This window comes from Chionomys nivalis, chromosome 3, assembly GCF_950005125.1.
Source record: "Chionomys nivalis chromosome 3, mChiNiv1.1, whole genome shotgun sequence".
Taxonomy (NCBI): Eukaryota; Metazoa; Chordata; class Mammalia; order Rodentia; family Cricetidae; genus Chionomys; species Chionomys nivalis.
In genome coordinates, this window is record NC_080088.1 from 82,058,298 (window position 1) to 82,077,421 (window position 19,124).

Consider the following 19,124-nt stretch of genomic DNA (forward strand, 5'->3'; position numbering starts at 1 on the left):
CCTTTCCTATGATTTTAGATATTGCTCATTTTATCTTGATATCAAGCAGGGACCTTTCACTCTTAACCTTAGAAACCACCAGTCAGAGTTTGACACATGACTTTTGGGCATTAGGATTCGAATTTCTAAGCAAAACTATCTAATAGATAGCACTGTATTCCCCCATCAGTATGCATATGATATCTAACTGTCCTTCAATTATTAATGTTCAAAATCTATTCACAGCAGTTCATCAAAGAATGAGTAACAGTTACTTTTAAATTTTGCTTAAGTGTCAATAACACTGTAGCTAAGTGTTTCCAGACAGTAAGTCTGTGTCTTACTTCTGTAAAATCAGAAGGCTTAAGTATTCTTAATCACTTAACACCAAAAGAAACAACACATAGGGCCAGCAGATAGTTCAGCAGGTAAACGCCTGAAAATCTGGTCACATGTATTCAATCCTTAGAATACACAAAAGCATAAAGATGAAGCTGAGGGTGGCGCTAGGCAGTAGTGCAACTGCCAAGCATGCACAAGACCTCAGTACCCCAATAGCATGTCTTTAAAAGAAAACACTGTAGTGATTTTTTATGTTCTAAGAAATAAAACTTGCCTGAAGATCAGAGCACAGAGCTAAATCACTAGAGGCCAGGCAGTGGTGGCATACACCTTTAATCCCAGGACTCTGGAGACAAGGCAGACGGCTCTCTGTTAGTTCAAGACCACCCTGGGCTACACAAGATTGAATCCATCTAAAAGAGAAACACAGCTCATACAAAAGTGATCCCAGCACTTGGGACCACACACCTTTAATCCCAGCACTAGGTAGGTGGAGTGATATGGCTGGGTGAAGACAGGAATATAAGGCAGAAGGAGGCAGGAACTAAGTGCAATTTGAGGTCTGGTGGAGACAATTGCAGTCTGAAGTTGGGTGGAGACAGATGGAGTCTGGAGACACAGTCTGAGCACTGGTAGAGGTAAAAGAACTCTCTAATATCTGGTCTCTTCTGTTTCTCTGATCTTCAGCATTAACCACTATATCTGACTCTGGGTTTTATTATTAAGACCAACTAAAATTTTTGCAATAAAAACATGTTTTCAAAACCAGCAGCAGCACATTGCTTAAGTTGTTCTTATCAGGAGAAAACATTTATCCCATGAAATACAACTTTCTCTTATGGCCCCTATAAGGGGTGTTTGGAATCCAGGTATCCATCATTAAAACATTCACCATTTTGCAAACAAACATGTAACTTATGATCATTATAAATAAATATACTTGTTAAAATATTTTTAGCTCCTCGAGTTTGTTACTGTTGTTTTGTTCTGAGATAGGATCTCACTATATAGTCCCAGCTCACCTGGAACTCACTATGTAGCCCAAAGGCTGGTGTCAAACTCACAGAGGTCTGCCTGCCTACCTAGTGCAGGTATTAAAGATGTGTACCACCACACTAACTTTAGAGGGTTTTTTTTTTCTTTCTTTTTGTGACGGTGAGAATCAAACCCTGGACCTTACACATGCCAGGTTAGTGTTCTACCATGGATCGTCATTCCCAGACCAAATTTAGTGATATTTAATTCTGTGTGAGGTTTTGTGCATTAAATTAAAAGCAGCAGCTACAGTGGCATAGAAAGGCAGTACAAGGTTACATTAGGACTTTCCAGGCAGAGTGCTGACTGGGTTCCTGGCTAATCTAATTCCAAATGTGAAAGTACAGCAAGGCCCTCCATAGTCGCTTGAGCGTCAGAGCACACAAAGCAGCAGTCCACTTCTGATTCTACCTGCTGGTAAGCCCATGCCATCCTAGTTCATGAAGATGCACTCTGCAATATCGGTAGCAAATCTCCTACACAAGCATCTTAAGATGTATCCCTTTCATTCAGCCACACGTAACTAACTGCATTTTTAAGTAAATAAATTTTTTTTATTTTTATTTTCTTAAGTAAATAAAATGGCCAGGTGGTGGTAGTGGCTCACACCTCTAATCCCAACACTCGGGGGGGCAGAGGCAGGTGGTTCTACAGAGTGATTTCCAAAATATTCACCATTACACAGAGAAACGCTGTCTCAAAAAACAAAAGTAAAATAAACTAGAAACAGAGTTGCATTACCTAAAACTACTTAAAATTTTGTCTTACTGACCCCCCAAACTAGAAATCAAAAACAAAATGTTTGTAAAGGTCTAACATCTACTAACCTAAATTTCCCACTTAATATCATCACTGAGCAAAATCAAATCTAGGAACTCAGTTTGAAAATTCAGAAATCAACAAATAAGTAGAAAGGCATATACACTCACACATTAGAAAAATTACACTGGTATGGTGGAGTTTATCTTTAAATCTTAGCACTCCCAAAGCAGAGACAAAAGGATCACTGAGTTTGATACCGCCTGGTCTACATAGTGAGGAGACCCTATTCTCCAAAAAAAAAAAAGGGGGGGGGTTCAGACAGAAAGCATTTACCCCAAAAGATGATAGCAAAACCACTGTTCAAAAAGAAAAGTAGTAATAGTAATACAAATACTGAAACACAAAATGGAATCAAAGTCTTAAATCCTATTTGCTTGTTTATGACTTGACTGCTTTATTTGTTCTGTGCATGATTTGAAGGAACAAAATCCTCTCTTATCAGGGTCAAAGCAGTTTCAACAACAATATCTACAGTGCTTTAGTATTCTTAAGGTCAAAGATCTCTTTAGGAAAAGTAATGAACTTCTCCCACAGAAAACTGAGAAATACAAGCTCATTCAAACCATTTCAGGACTTTCATGGACCACTATAAGCATAGAAAGATCCAAAGCCATCATCCTTTAAGAAACATTGAAGCTGCCAGTGGCAATGGTGCACACCTTTAATCCTAGCGCTCAGGAGACAGAGGCAGACAGATCTCTGTGAGTTCAAAGCCAGTCTGGTCGACAAAGCGAGTTCCAGCACAGTCAGAGCTACACAATGAAACCCTCTGTCAAAAAACCAAAACGAGAGAGCGAGGGGGGGGGGGGGGGAAGAAATACAAAAGCTGTATTTGATGGAACATACTTATAGGATGGAGCCCGAGCATCGGATAGCCTAAGGCAGGAGAATCAAACACTCTGGACCAATGAGTGATGAGGAAGAGGGGAGGCTGGTGTGCCAGGCTGACTGCCTCTACTTAGGAGGGCTAGAAAGATGAGCATCACCACATTCAGCTATGTCATTTGTTGTTAATTTCATTAGCAGTCCCACCCATCCAATATAGCCAAATAATCTAATTAGATATAGCTTTGGGGGAGGGACTACATTACTTTAAGCTGTACTTTCAGTTACAATTATTGTTTTATTATTATTTTATGGTTATAACAAAAACTGAGGTAGCCTTTAAAATGTACCATCTTTCAAAAACTAATCACCAAAGACAAAATAAAATGAAAAGATAAATGAAAAATTTAAATACCATTATCAACACTGAAAACTATAAAATGAAAACCTCTTTTATTGATTTATTTTTAAATCATCATTTCATGTGGTCCAGGTTAGAGCAAAGGCTGGCCTTAAACTTTTTGTTGTTGTTTTGTTTTTTTTTTTTTTTTTTCGAGACATGGTTTCTCTGTACCTTTGGAGCCTGTTCTGGAATTCACTCTGTAGACCAGACTGGCCTCGAACTAACAGAGATTCACTTGTCCCTGAATCCCAATTAAAGGTGTGCGTAACCACCACCCAGCTGGCCTTAAACTTCTGATCGTTCTGCCTCACTACAACTGGTTTATGGGGTGCTGGAGACCCCTAAATAGGGCCTTGGTCACACTGGGTAAGCATTCTACCAAATGAGTTATATTGCCAACCCGAAAACACTTTATGATTTTTGAGAACATAGTTTAAATGTGTGCAGAATTTTTAAAAAAACAATAGACATAGATATAAATGCATATTTCCAAAAATAAAAAGAAAAACCTGAATCATGTACCTGCCCAAGTAGCACTGCCAAAGCGGTTTATTTTGAGAAGCCAGTTCTGAATCCTTTGCCCCAAACATTTTTGCCAGCAGTTTAACAACTTGAAGGCGTTCTTCATTATCATTGCTCTAAAACAAAGCACAGACTCTTTAAACTTCAAAGTAAACATTCAGAACATGACTTATTCCTAGGATTTCCTGGGCTCTCTAATTTACAAAAAACAAACAAACAAACAAGCCCACAACTTCTATGAATCCAGATGGTAATGTGTATATTCCGAAATTTTTTTCACAAAATGCAGTGTTATAATAAATGCTTTAATCATCTCAAGTTACATTACAGCAGTACTGTGATGTGAAAACATGTCTTAAGATTCCTACTAAAGCCGGGCGGTGGTGGCGCACACCTTTAATCCCAGCACTCGGGAGGCAGAGGCAGGCGGATCTCTGTGAGTTCGAGGCCAGCCTGGTCTACAAGAGCTAGTTCCAGGACAGGCACCAAAGAGTTTCGAGAAACCCTGTCTCGAAAATCTAAAGAGTCCTACTAAATACTAAAAGCCTCTCCTACCATTCAGGTTACTTTGAAAAGACAAGGTTTTTAATACCAGACACTGTTCAAACATTAAATTCTTAAAGAAGCTCAACAGTGTCACGAAGCCTTGATGAAGCACGCTTCTGCTTTACTCACTGTATGACAGGCACCCTGAAGATGAAAATGCAGTTTTATTGTTGACTTTGTTACCAACAAATGGCACAATGGTTAAAATGACCAACTCAAATGCTAGACTTCCACACAGGGTACAACAATCAGGCCTATCAAACGCCAACAAATTCAAGGTGCTATGGATGTTACTATATAAGGATTTCTTAAAGTTTAAGACGGTGTTTTGGGCTAGCATCCAAGAGCCCCCACAAATATAGCCTATCTCTTCTTGGTACGTGTTTATTTGCTCCACAAATAAGTAGAGCCATGAGTAACATATCCCCTGTACCCTCCAATGTACCTAGCTCCTTCCGACTTCTACATGCTTCTTCATGGTGCTTTCTACTGAGTACTGTATCTGAATCTTACAGCATCTAGTCTCTTTACAGAGTGCATTTCATCCTGTATCTCCCATACTATATGTTAATCTGGCTGAGAACAGGGATGATAGTTTACTTATTTTTATTATTAGTCATAGTATATAAGAAAATGTAATTAGAATTTTCTAGAGAAAACTAGATTAACTAACAAGTAATTAGAAATGTTGCTTATCTTGCCTCACCAAAATTACTAACCATATTTAAAAGAAGACAGGAAGGCCACTTAATCAAAGGACTCACTTAAGAAATATACCAAAAATATATTCTAGACTAAAAGAAGAATAATTTACTGGTTATGTAGTGTCCATGAAATACCAATAAAAACTGCTTGTTGTATTTTGGCTTTGAAGATCAAAAGTTTTAGAAATATGAAAATCTACTTTTCTGGGTTATGTACTAGTATCCATCAAAAACTAGTAATTCTAACTAGCTGTATTTAATCTTGTAATAAGTTAGGAGAGAAACCATGGTCCCCAATTCTTCAAATAAAACTCGATAATGTCAGGGCAATAGAGACATGCTAAAAACTTTCACATTTTCATTACAGAAAGGAAAGTTAACACGCAGCTGTGTAACACAAGAAAGGAAAAGCATGCCATAGTACAGATAATGAGTTCTAAGCTACTTTTAATGCCCAATCAATTGCTAGAAACTGTACTTTGAAAATAGAAGCTAAATGTTTGCCTCCAAAGTTAACCTAACCCCAGAAAAACCTAGAAAATATGTGGAGGATGATGCCATTCTGCTGATCCAGAGACAGAAAAGGCACAAACCCATGAATGAACAATAACAACATTCTTTCTCATGTTATATTCAGTAAACCGATTATAAGAATCAAAGGGCAACAAGCAATGCTCCTTGTTAAACTTGTTGACACAGTCATATTTTTACAATAGTTACCTTTAATTTAAACTCAAGCTGGGGTAGAACAGAGAGCAGCAAGTGGCTGTCAATGTTGTAGAGTTCCAGAATCAAATCAAAAACATGCTCAGACAAATCACTGATAGATGTTTTCCCAAGCATCAGAACCTGGTTAAAAAACTGATAAGAAGAAAATCTCCATTAAAAGAAATTTCACAGAAAAACTGTCTCAAGTTTTGTTTACTATTCAATTAAACTTTTTATTGTTATAAATAAAGTCAAACAAGCAACTCAGAAACGTTTTCTATGTGAGAAACTACTAACACCTAAAACACAGAATTCATTTTGCGGACAATGACATACACAGATAGTATTGATTCACCAATGACCAACACCAGCAAACACCCTTACCACTGAAATATATTGTTCCTCCACTAAAATATTCAACTATAGTCTGACCATGACATTTTTGTGTCAACTAAAAGGTAAAGCATTATTTCTGGGTTTATCTTCAAAGTTTTCAGAGAAGACCATAAATCCAGATTAGTAGTGGGGATATTAGTGTCCATGTGGGAAAGTACCGTGCAAAGGCAGAGGAGAGGTGAACTCCTCCTTCCTGGAAATAGGGTGCCCTTCCTCTCTTGCCCTTGAACTCCAGGTTCTGCAGGCTCTGGCTACAAAGATTTGTACCAGCAACCCCCATCTGTACTCTTCGAGCCTTTGGATTTGGACTGAGAATTAAATCATCAGCTTCCCTGGCTCTCCAGCTTCTATCATTGGACTTCATCAACCTCCCAAACAGCATGAACCAACGAACTGAACCAAATTTCCTCATATGTATACATGTATACATACATACAAAAACACTCTTACATACATTTTGTCAATTTTGTTTCTCTTGAGAACCATAAGATAATGAGTCAATCACTTCACTAGATAAATTCCTTAATGACAAGAGATCATATCTTGTTTACAATTAGTATAAGGAAAATTATAGCATTTAAAATAAAGCTTTCTTATACATTCAGAGTAGTGTCTACTCTTATTTTCAACTACACAATTTTTATTTTGATTATAAAATGTCATTCTAATCCTTCTCACCTTCCTTTGCATTCTGATAAACAAAGTGTACATTCACAAAGTTTATAACACTAACTAAAGAATATACACAACCAAGAATATACACAACAGGCAGTTGGCTTTTTACCTCCAAGTCAAACCACTCATTATGCTACAACTCAAATGAACAATACCAGGCATAATGACCAAGTTCCTTTCTATTTAAATTCCTCAGGTTATATTTTAATTGTCCTTAAAAACTGTTACTTATAAATTATCTCCTGATCATAAAAGAATAGTAAGGAGGCTGAAGAGATGGCTCAGTGGTTAAGAGCACTACTATTCTTCCAGAGGACCCAGGTTCAGTTTTCAGCACCTACACAGCAACTCACCACTAACTTCTGACTCCAGTCCTTGGAGATCTGATGCCCTCTCAGGCCTTTAGGGGTCCTTTATGCATGTGGTGCACCAACAAAACACTTACATAATAATAATAATAATAATAATAATAATAATAAAAACCACTAGAATAAAATCTCCAAATCTACTTTTTCTTTAATGAAGAACAATAATCCTTTGCCAATCTGGTACCTTTCCTACTAGCCTTGAAAAAACTTGCCAACTGGAGGTGGAGCGGGGGGGGGGGGGGGGGTAAGCAGGATCACACCACCACCTCAGTGCCTGCTCCCGTCCATGCTACATGAGGAAGGTAAGTAGCAAGTGTCACCTTACCTGGCACATCCAAAAAGACAATCCTACCACTGCACTGATCTTATACTACACCATTCAGTTCACTACCAAATAATTTCCATGTAAGTACACAAAACTCAAGTGGAAAATAAGATTTATAAGGGACTGACTTGGGAGACAAAAGCAATTCCTAATGACTTCATTACTGACCTCAAATAAAGCAAGGAATAAAAACAAAGGAAAACACAATAATGGAGGACTACAGAGATGGCTTAGTGGACAAAGTGTGTACTGAGCAAGCATGAGAAACCAGGCCTGAAGATCCAGCACCCATGGGTGCACCTATAATCCCAATGATGGGGAAGTTGAAATGGAAGAATCCTGGTGGCTAACTGGCCAGTCAGTCTAACCCATTTGCGGTTCTCCAGGTCCTTTGAGAAATCCTGCCTTGAAAATTAATCAGCAATTTTTAAAAGCGAATGAATATAGAAAATGACACCCAACATCAGTCTCTGCCTTTACATGTGCACACACCATGCACACTAACATCCACACAGGTGGGTGATGGAGGAAGGTCATTGGCTAATAAAGAAACTGACTTGGCCCATTTGATTGGCCAGCCTTTAGATGGGTGGAGTAAACAGAACAGAATGCTGGGAGGAAGAGGAAGTGAGTTTAGATGCAAGGCAGCTCCTCTCAGAGCCAGATGTGATGCAGACAGATGCCAGGCCGCTCTACTCTCCAGAGCAGATGCGATTAAGCTCTGACCCAGGATGGACGTAGGCTAGAATCTTCCCGGTAAGCGCACCTTGGGGTGCTACCCACATTATTAGAAATGGGCTAGTCCAGGTGCGAGAGTTAGCCAAGAAGAGGCTAGATATAATGGGCCAAGCAGTGTTTAAAAGAATACAGTTTGTGTGTTGTTAGTTCGGGGCATAAGCTAGCCAGGCGACCAGGAGCTGGGGCAGCAGGAACACAGCCCGCAGCTCCCTACTACAGGTGGGCATGTACACATGTATACAACACACATACATCTGTGCACATAAACATACACAAATACACACATTCCCTTTAAATAAATGGAAAGACCATTAAAGGATAAAAAGAGAAGACAATGGACAAGGAACCCGAAATAAGTATGCAAATCAAAATATGCTGGGGCAATGACTAGTCTACTGTCCTTTGCCCACTCCCAAATTCTAAAGAGTACAACAAAACTATGGACATGGGGTGGTACCTCTAGTTCTATATGCAAGAACAGCAGGAAATTAACTTAAGTGACGGGGAATGTTTTTTCATTCATGTATCTGGGATTGCTAAAAACATTTCCTTGAGCCTTTTTTTCCTTATCATCTTCCATTGCCTTCTCAAACACACCTCCAAATTCAAAGACCAGTATAATCAACTTAAATCAAGCAGTCCCAGTAAACATTGTTTTACTCACTTTAATTGCTCAGCCAAAATATTTATTTTTCTAAATCTTAGGAAAAGCATCAAAGTAAGGTAAGTGTTCTCCTGAAACACATCTGACTTGGAAATATTGATTTAAATAAAAGACCCCAGGCAGGGTTCACCCTGTGTGCTAGACTGGGTGTGGAAACTTTCATTAAGAAACACTTGAAGCAACCGAAGGCAAAGGATGATTAGAAAGCATGAGACTTGGTCTAAATACTAGGAGTCCATAAAATCAATAACGACAAACTCAATTTAACCAATTAATGTCAAGCAATACCCAAGTGTCAAAAGACTGCAGAAACCAATTTTGGAACCTGCTGACAATCCTAGTGGTACTAAGTAAAGTCGTAATATTATCCTCTAGATTTGGAAAGCTCATTTCAAAATAAATTTTATGTTTCCAAACCACCACATGCTGGAACTCTTTGAAATCAGAAACAAAAGCAGGATTTACCAACGTCCTGTCTTACGGTGGGCTTTACCTTTCTCAGGATGTCATTTCATAGCATCTTTATAACCTGATCTTAAATTTTCACATAATACAAAAATTATCTTCCAAAAAACTTCAAAAGAATGAACTACATATAAATAAAAGACTGTCTCACTTTTCTCAAGCATACAAATTTACATCCTTCTAGCTGCTGAGGTAGGTGAGAGCAGAAGGCAAGGAGAAAGAGCTATTAACAAGCCCAGGGCTAGCATTAACACTGTACCACCATTCACATACAGTAAGATAGGGATGGTGCCACCCAGTGACACAACTCAAAGAGCTGTGAAGAGAAAATAAAACTTAATATAAATGATATGGCTAAGAATTATTTCTTCTACAATAAATACAAGAGGGTCACACATACGTGACCAAAGCTAGGGTGATATTTAAAAGGGTTCATTTCAATTTCCCTCTTCCTCAGAAAAGGCACAATTATATAAATCTCCCTCAGGGATTACAATATGTTAGCAACTTCCACCAAATTGCTATGGCAGTCATTCTTATCTTCAATTTCTAGATCGCGATATTGGTTCATATCATCTTCTTGCACAAATTAATTTAATTTCCAAAAAGATGTAAGCAACTTGTCTGAATAGCAGAAAGTACTATATGTTTTATCTAACTACCTTTAACTCTATTGCTAACATTAGAAGTTGTATTTTGCTAACCAAAAGGGAAGCTATTATCTCTACGAACTTGAAAGCAGCAAATAAAGGCACAAAGAGAGCTAGCATTCCCAAAAATAACAAGCAAATGTAACATTTAAGGAGAGAAAGAAAATGAAACTGTCATTGGTTAAATAGCAATAGCAACTTGACAAGTGTGGCCTACTTGCTGAGATTTGCTTCCAACAGTCTTTAAAATTTAGACTTAATCCTTCTAAAATCAATCGCAAGACTTACATTAGTAATATATGGTTCTATAGCTTGAGCAGTCCTCTTCAGCAAAGCTTTTGCCAAGTCATATGCTTGCTTGTTTAAATTCTGGAAAACACAAACAACATCAGTATTATATATATTTTACAAAGCTAACTATGCTTGTATGTCTGCAGTGGTGGAATCTTGTTGTATATGCTGGGCTTACTGAACTCTCCCACTGAATTATAACCCCGGCCCTGTACCTCATCTATGAAAAGCAAAATATTATTTGTATATTTAAAAGCCTCTTAAATAAATGGAATGAGAGAGCTATCCATAAAAAAAATAGAAAGTGAACTCATTTTCCTTAGAACAATCTGGGCTACTGAATTACAAAACCCTTTTTCAATCAAAAATAACTATATTCTTTTCAGATTTTTCAATTTCACATGAAATAACATATTAACCATATAGAAATGGTCAATGAATGTTTACTAGATAAAAGATTTAGTCATTCTAAATATCATCCCCAATTCAAACTGGTTCAGGTGAATACAAATAAAGACTGCTACATGCTAGGTCTCAAAAAACAAAAACATCAAAAATAAACTTGGAGCGATGGCTCAGGGGTAAAAGCAGTTTCTAATCTTTCAGAAAACCCAAGTTCCTAAAACCCACGTCAGTCAGCTCACAGCCCTCTAATTCCAGCACCAGAGAAACAGACGTCCTTTTCTGGCATACACACACACAAACACATACACACACCTTTTATGTAGCTTGATATGTATGCTTAATTTTAAAGTGATATCTTTAGCTGTAATATTTTTATATAGTTTGGAATAATAATTTTATTTTTCATATGGGTAGTCAGTTACCTTAATCCAATCCAACTTAGTCTAATATCTCCCAATGACTTCTAGCACATTCTAAGCTTCTAAAATAACTATGCATTCATTTTTAAACTTTCCATTATTTCCAGATACTCTTTTGTCATTATTGCCTAATTATAGATGAAAGACATGAAAAAGTCTTAAAAGGAAATCCCCACTTTGTTTACTCTTCTTCAAAAATTACTTGGCTATATTACTGGTCATTTGCCCCTTTTATGTAAATTTTGGATTCCATTTGTCAAATTAGCTGCTCTATTTTATTACAGATTCATATGCAGAAACTTGAAGTGATCATGACATTGTTTCATATTCTACAAACAGCAAATCTCTCAACAAATTAAGACTTCTATTGTGCTTTGTCAGCCATCTACAATGGTTTGATACAAAGGTAATGCATAAACTCTAAGGTCATGTGTCAAACTGCTAAGTATATCGTATCTCTGTTAAAGTTACAAAGAAAAACTTGTTATACTAATGGATTTATATCTCTTTTTCTGATTTTTCTACATACTATGTTGTACTTCTCTGGACAATATCATTTACAAATCATTTCAGGGCTTTTCATCTTTCTAATCTTTTTATTTTTTGTCTCATTTTATATATTAACTTACAGCCCCTAAGAGAATTCTGGTTAGAAACAACATATCTGTTGTTATTTGAAATAGCAGCAGCATGCCTCACATTGCTAATTCCATAGAGAATATTTCAGGGTCTTAAAGCTGCTTTTTACTTCAAACTGATTAAAAGTTTTTATGGCAAGTTACATTGATTTTTGTTCCTAGTCATAAGTACTGGAAGTCATGAGTATCAATAATTATTAATACTAATAATTATTCTATCATTACCATTTTGTAATGTTAGTCTGTCTTTCGTATCTAAAATAAAGTCACTTAGGTCATTATCAATATTACTTTATGCCACTCTGGAAGCATCTGTTCTTGTGGGTTAGCTCTAACTAGTTTCCCCAGGAGAACAGTGCCTATGTCTGTGACTCGCTCTCTCCCCACATCCTATGCTAACAGTTGTGCACTATCTCTCCCTCTCCTACACTCTGGAACTAACTCTGCTGACTATATATTAGACTGTTTGCTCCATGAATAGTCAATGGTCTCCCTGTGGTCAGCTTAGGTTTATTGTTTAAACATGCTGCTGCTACTGCTAACTTAAATTCTAAGTAGAGTTTCAAGAGTCAACTTGCTGGGCGGTGGTGGCGCACAAGGCCAGCCTAGTCTACAAGAGCTAGTTCCGGGACAGGCACCAAAAGCTACAGAGAAACCCTGTCTCGAAAAACCAAAAAAAAAAAAAAAAAAAGAGTCAACTAATTTTTTATTGCTTATGGCACTGGGCAACTGAGAATCAGTTTATTCTAATTTCAAATATATTCACAGAGATTATTATTCATGTAACTGTCCTTTAATGGTCTTCATATTGCTTGCTCATTTTAACTCTATATTATCACCCTTTGTCTGATTCAATTTGCTATTTGTCTACTTAATACATTTTTCAAATTATGAATGTGCAGTTTTCAAGCAATGTCACTATTCCCTATTTCATTCATTTCTGCTCAACTGCTTTTTACTTATATATTTTATTCTGATAATGTTTTATGACTTCTTAACTAGGCAGTTGTCATTATAATTCATCAAATTAATGATGCTTGACATCAGGCTTGTAGTATTGTGTTACAAAGACTCAGTATTTTTACAAACCCTTTCTCTGATTAATAATCACTAGGAAGGGCTGGAGAGATGGCTCAGTGGTTAAGAGCATTGCCTGCTCTTCCAAATGTCCTGAGTTCAATTCCCAGCAACCACATGGTGGCCCATAACCATCTGTAATGAGGTCTGGTGCCCTCTTCTGGCCTTCAGACATACATATAGATAGACTATTGTATACATAATAAATAAATATTAAAAAAAATAATCACTAGGAAGCACCTTAAGATGACCCAATAAATAGTGAATGTTCATTCTCGTCATAATTCATTAATTTTTGCTTATATATTTTACCAGATAAACCCTGTATTTATCCATTAAAGACTACATGGGATTCAAGATAAAGATCAGGGACCTGGAGAGATGACTCAGTGGTTAAGAGCACTGACTGCTCTTCCAGAAGACCCCAGTTCAATTCCCAGTACCCACTTGGCAGCTCACAACTGTCTGTTAACTCCGATTCCAGAGGGCCTGACATCCATTGCAAAACAGCAATGGACATAAACTCAAACTAAAGAAAATTTAAAGAAAATTTAAAGATCAACTGGTAGAGTGTATCTATCCAACACCATAATTAGGTTTGGTGACACACACCAGTAAACCTAAGAGCGCTCAAGAGGTTGAGACAGGAAAATCAAAAATTCAAGGTTATAGTCAGTTACAAAATGAGTCTGAAGTCAGTCTGGAAGACAGAGATCCTGTTTCAGAAGCCTACTATGTATAATATTTGTGTGGAAGTATGCACGCTCATGTTCTAGACAGAAGGGAATATATACACATATGTATGCACATGTATGATGAAGCCAAAGGACAGCCTTGGATGTCACTCCTTGGGCACCAATGATCTCTTTTCTTCTCCTCTTCCACCTCCTCTTTTTTCTTTCTTCAGTACGCCAGGCTAGCTGATTCATCTGTCAACAACTCCACAGCACCAAGATTCTAAGTTCACAACACTACACAAGGCTTTATTTGGGTTTGGGGGATCAAACTTCGGTCCACAAACAATTGACTAACTGAGCTATGGCCTGTCACTAATATTAATATAAAATGACCTTTTTCATTTGTCATTGCCTATCAAGTCTTTCTTACAATTTTATAAATCAGTCCTTTCCATGGCTTTATTTTAGCTGTTTTTCTTATTATCATCAGCCAATTGGTTTAATCTTCAGCTCAATGTGACAACCTATGTTATGTGGGAAACTCAAGTCGTTTATATTATTGTCAGTCTCTTTACTCTTAAAAATCTTAAAATTTTAAGAATACACTTCAGTCCACATTCAACTAATCCAGTGATTATATTTCACTCCTAATAAGCTTTTCTCCTGATTTTCTTTTCATATTCCCAGCTATACAAGTTTTTAACTCATATTTTTATTCTATTTTGTTTATTTAGAGAGTGAATGATGTGTATGTACATACACACGCCACAGCAAGCACACGATGGTCAAAGAACAACTTCTGGCAATGACTCTCTCCTGTAGGCCCCAAGGATCACACTCCAGGTCACCAGGCTTTCATCAGTGAGTCACTACAATGACCTTAATTCTTATTTGGATGCCTTCCAGTAACTGAAAATATATTGTATCTTTAATCTGCTTAAGATTTGTTTTCAGCTTTGTTAGAATGTGTTATTCAGTATCATAGCATTCACTAAGCTATCAAAAACTACAATTATACAAATGACTGAAAACGGAAATTACCCTCCAAAATTGTTCCATCTAAGTTAAGTAGACTAAACTTGTAAGGAGCTAACAAGAAGACTCCAGCTGCTCTCACAGACGAGAGGTCAGGTCCCAGCATTCTTGTTTCTACCAGTGTCTCTGTGCAGTGGCCGAGGAAAACATACAACTCGGGAAGTGTCTGTTTGTGTACACTGTTAATTAATGTGGTACTAGGAATTATACTTAGGATCTCACACATGCTAGGCAAACTGAGCTACCCTGAACTGCACCCTCTAGCCCAGAAAGTACCTGCTTGTTTTCCCTGACAAATGGACTTTTCCCATGACAACAGCCTGGAGAAACAGAGGCCTGGGATTTCCTGGTAGCAGCTAAATGCAAAAAACAATGACACTTAAAATGTGTCTGGGAAAGCCTTTTCTCCCAGGTATTGGCATGGTTCCAGAGAGCAGCCACCATGGGGAGCCTGTTTCATCAACTCTTGAAAGCCTCCCTCAGATGTCCTGCAGTAGAGTTCATGATACTGGTTCTCCTACCTGATTAGAGAGCTACGAGCTTGAGACAACAGGCCAAACACCCTGGTGGATTGCCTCAAAGAAACAGGTCGGATGGACTACTACCCCCCAGAATTTACAGTTCCTTCAAAGAAGATAACAGGAATCCTAATCATGTGGGCACTAAAGGCAAAGTAGGCACTAAGAGCCTCAGGAAGGGGTGCAATGTGCAGGGGGGCGGGGTGAGGTTGTACAATATGCTTCAGTGAAGTCTATTCTCTCTCTACCTCCTGCCTTCCTTCTCATGGTTGTTTATCAGTGACAGGTATATAGCCAAGCTGAACAGAATTAGGAAGAGCCAAACCAGACACCTGCATAGCAACAGAATAGATGGAGGCAATCAGAGCCTACATCAACACCTCTGATTTTCCACTTAAATACATCATCTGAATTTTTGAGGTCTGTTAACTTGCTGGTGAGCCTGCTTACTTTCAGCATTAATAGATTTATAATGTTTTAAAATTTTAGATTAAGAGTTCAATTCCAATGAAGGATTATTTGTGCCAATGTTATGTAACTATAGACCAAGACACTATAATGCTAGAAAGTCCTTAAATTTAAAGAGGAAAAAAATTAATATTTGCTTATATTGGTAATTTCTGTTTCCTCTCTTGAAATCCAACCCCTTCTCAATCAAACAACTGCCACTCCAACTGCTTACCAGAATCATAGACTTTCAAAGGCAAAGCACATATATAAACGCAGGGGAAATGCACACATCTTGGTTGACAAAACTCAGGGCAAAGAAAAAAAAAAAGCACTGGTCTTTAAGTTCTCTGTCTCTACATTAGCCTAACTAATCCCGCCAGGCTCCATGTGAAAACACATAAAGTCATATAACAAACAGTACCTACCCAAGCAGCTAGTAATTCACTGCTGTATGCAGTGAGGGTTTTGGCACCAGAAAAGTGAGGGTATGACCTCCCTAAGGTATGTTTGAGGGGAAGGTTTCTATTGTAGGTGTGAGGGCAAGTACATCCAGAGGCATCTCAAGAATCCAGAGCAGGGAAAGAAAGTAGTAGACTGCACATGGTCGGCAGACTGAACCAGGTCAGGGAAGGAGGGAGAAGAGGGGTGATAAAGATGAAAGAGAGCAAAAAGAACACATGGCCAAAATGGCAGGGTTATATAGGAATAAGAGTCCCATGAACTGGAAAGTTTAGGGTAGGGGGCAGAGTGGGAAGAGCCAGGATGTCAGCACGTATGCTAATAGGTGCCACAGACAGCCATCAGTCCCAAACTTTTGACCCCGGTAAGTGTGTAAAACGCACCCTACACAAAACTCATTGACCATAAATATTTTATACGAACTAAGTCCACTATTTCTTCATGTAATTGGTGACTATAAAATTTAATGAGTTTGTTATACTTTAAATAATAAGTATCTTAATATTAAGAGTCTACAAAATATTAAAGCAGGATAGATTCTATTTACAACATAAGCACAATATCTGAATATTAACTTAATAGAGTTTAGGCACATTTCACATACCTTATGAGCAGGTACCAGATTTACTAAAACTGTATCTAAGAGCTCCTGAGATACTGTATCACCTTCACAAATGATAGAGCTCATGAGGTCCACCATATGCATATGAACTTTCTGATTGTGGCCATTGCTGAAATTCAAAACAGTTATTTTATTTCAAATGTATCTGAGATAGATATGATACTAGTAAACATACTTTATAAAAATGGTAAGATTAAAACTATATTACTGTCAAACTTCTTTCTCTTTGTTCTTACAGTAACAAAAATTTATTTTTAAAACTATATTACTAAGCCTGGTGGTGGTGGTACACACCTTTATTTCCAGCACCTGGGAGACAGAGGCAGGTGGATCTCTGAGTTTGAGGTCAACCTGGTCTACAGAGAGAGTTTCAGGACAGCCAAGGTTACACAGAGAAACCTGTTTCAAAAAAATAAAAATCAAGGGAGAAAAAAACTATACTAAATTACGTGCCCCTAATTTTAGCTATCTCACAACCAATCTCAGGTTCATCTTAAATTTAGACAAAGTATTTTAAAATCTTTTAAATTTTATTTCAAACAACCACATATATAAAAAGTTAATAAAAGCCAGGAGTGGTGGTATACACCTTTAATTCTAGCATTTGGGAGGCAGAAGCAAGCTGATCTCTGTGAGTTCGAGGCCAGCCTAATCTATATAGAGTTCCAGGACAGCTAGGACTACACAGACTACCACAACAACAACAACAACAAAAAAAAAATCAATATAATATGTAAACAATAACACCAAAAATTAGTCTAATTTGCTCTTCTAACCAATAAATACATAACAATAAGTTTTATCCATTTGAAACTATATATAGAATAAATGTAAATTAATTTATAACCATAAGCCAATATTTATCACAACAGCGTATGAGGATTCACTATAAACCAAAAATCTTTACAATTAAGAAGTATTACTCATTTGAAAATAAACTTACTTTATAACCGAGAATAAGGTTCTGTATAGTTGAGTAAAGATTTCATTGCTATCTTCTAACTCAAAGCATATATTATATGACTTAACCCACGCAATGTTCTAAAAGTAAAAAAAAAAAAAAGGCAAATATTTTAGTTGCTAAAAATATACAAGAAAATTAATAAAATTTAAAAATCATCTAAAGTTATAATACATTGCTTACCTCAAGTAAATAAAAATACCTATTGAATTGAGGGCTCTTTGTATCTTCTAGTCCCTTTAATTGCCTTGTTATAAACATAAATATATCCTTTAAAAAAAAAACAAAGTTTTCCTTTAGATTATGAATGCTAAATGGAAATACACGTTACACTCGGAGGACTAGCTATAGTTAGTCACCAACCTTCTAAACATCTAAGGATAAACTGTAAACAACACAAAGAGAAAAGCAGAACTTTTTACAGTATAACTTTACATAAAGATCTTACAAAGGGGCCGGGCGGTGGTGGCACACGCCTTTAATCCCAGCACTTGGGAGGCAGAGGCAGGCGGATCTCTGTGAGTTCGAGACCAGCCTGGTCTACAAGAGCTAGTTCCAGGACAGGCTCCAAAACCACAGAGAAACCCTGTCTCGAAAAACCAAAAAAAAATAAAAAAAATAAAAAAATAAAAAAAAAAAAAGATCTTACAAAGGGCCGGGCGGTGGTGGCGCACGCCTTTAATCCCAGCACTTGGGAGGCAGAGGCAGGTGGATCTCTGTGAGTTCGAGACCAGCCTGGTCTACAAGAGCTAGTTCCAGGACAGGCTCCAAAACCACAGAGAAACCCTGTCTCGAAAAAAAAAAAAAAAAAAAAATCTTACAAAGGAATACAATGTATAAAAATCATGATACACCTATTATTCTTCACAGGAAATCATTACATAGACCACATGTTAGTGTACAGAAAGAAAATGTTCATCATACAGAAAATTAAACAAATAGGCTTAAAAAGTGAGCCAAAGAAAATCCATATTATTAAAATAAAGGTGTTGCAATAACTGAGCTGAGGACTCTCTTGAAAAAGCACAACACATGAAACAACACAACAATTATGTAGCAAGAAAACAATTTAGGAAACAAACTCCCAAAACAAAATTACAAAGTTGCAATAAAACACATCACACACAGAAGCTTAGACATTTAAGAAAGAGAAATGGAAGTCAGTTTATCTAGCTTCTTAACCATCATTACATTAGAGTCATTTTCTTTCCTGAATAATTTCTCAATCTCTACCTATTCTTTTAGACTTTTTTTATTAAATATTTTTCCATGTACATACCTGGGTCTTTAAAGACAGACAAAAAAGTCACTTTCAGTTAAATTTTCCTGAGTTTCAGTCTTTGAAAACTGTGGGAAAACTTAATTAAAAAAAAAAAAAACTAATAGTAAAAACTAATTCCCCAAA

General features: G+C 37.1%; 1 protein-coding gene across 6 annotated transcripts in view; it reads right to left on the reverse strand.

The window, feature by feature from the left end:
* Pds5b (PDS5 cohesin associated factor B) overlaps nucleotides 1–19,124 on the reverse strand; it is a 161,326-nt gene that overhangs the window by 82,701 nt on the left and 59,501 nt on the right. For all 6 annotated transcript variants that reach the window (XM_057764240.1, XM_057764239.1, XM_057764238.1 and 3 more), the window contains exons 4-9: nucleotides 17,903–17,989; nucleotides 17,702–17,799; nucleotides 16,741–16,867; nucleotides 10,456–10,536; nucleotides 5,899–6,039; nucleotides 3,929–4,044 (exon numbers count right to left, since the gene is read on the reverse strand). In XM_057764240.1, coding sequence (XP_057620223.1) covers nucleotides 3,929–4,044; nucleotides 5,899–6,039; nucleotides 10,456–10,536; nucleotides 16,741–16,867; nucleotides 17,702–17,799; nucleotides 17,903–17,989 — 650 coding nt within the window. The remainder of the gene's footprint in view (nucleotides 1–3,928; nucleotides 4,045–5,898; nucleotides 6,040–10,455; nucleotides 10,537–16,740; nucleotides 16,868–17,701; nucleotides 17,800–17,902; nucleotides 17,990–19,124) is intronic.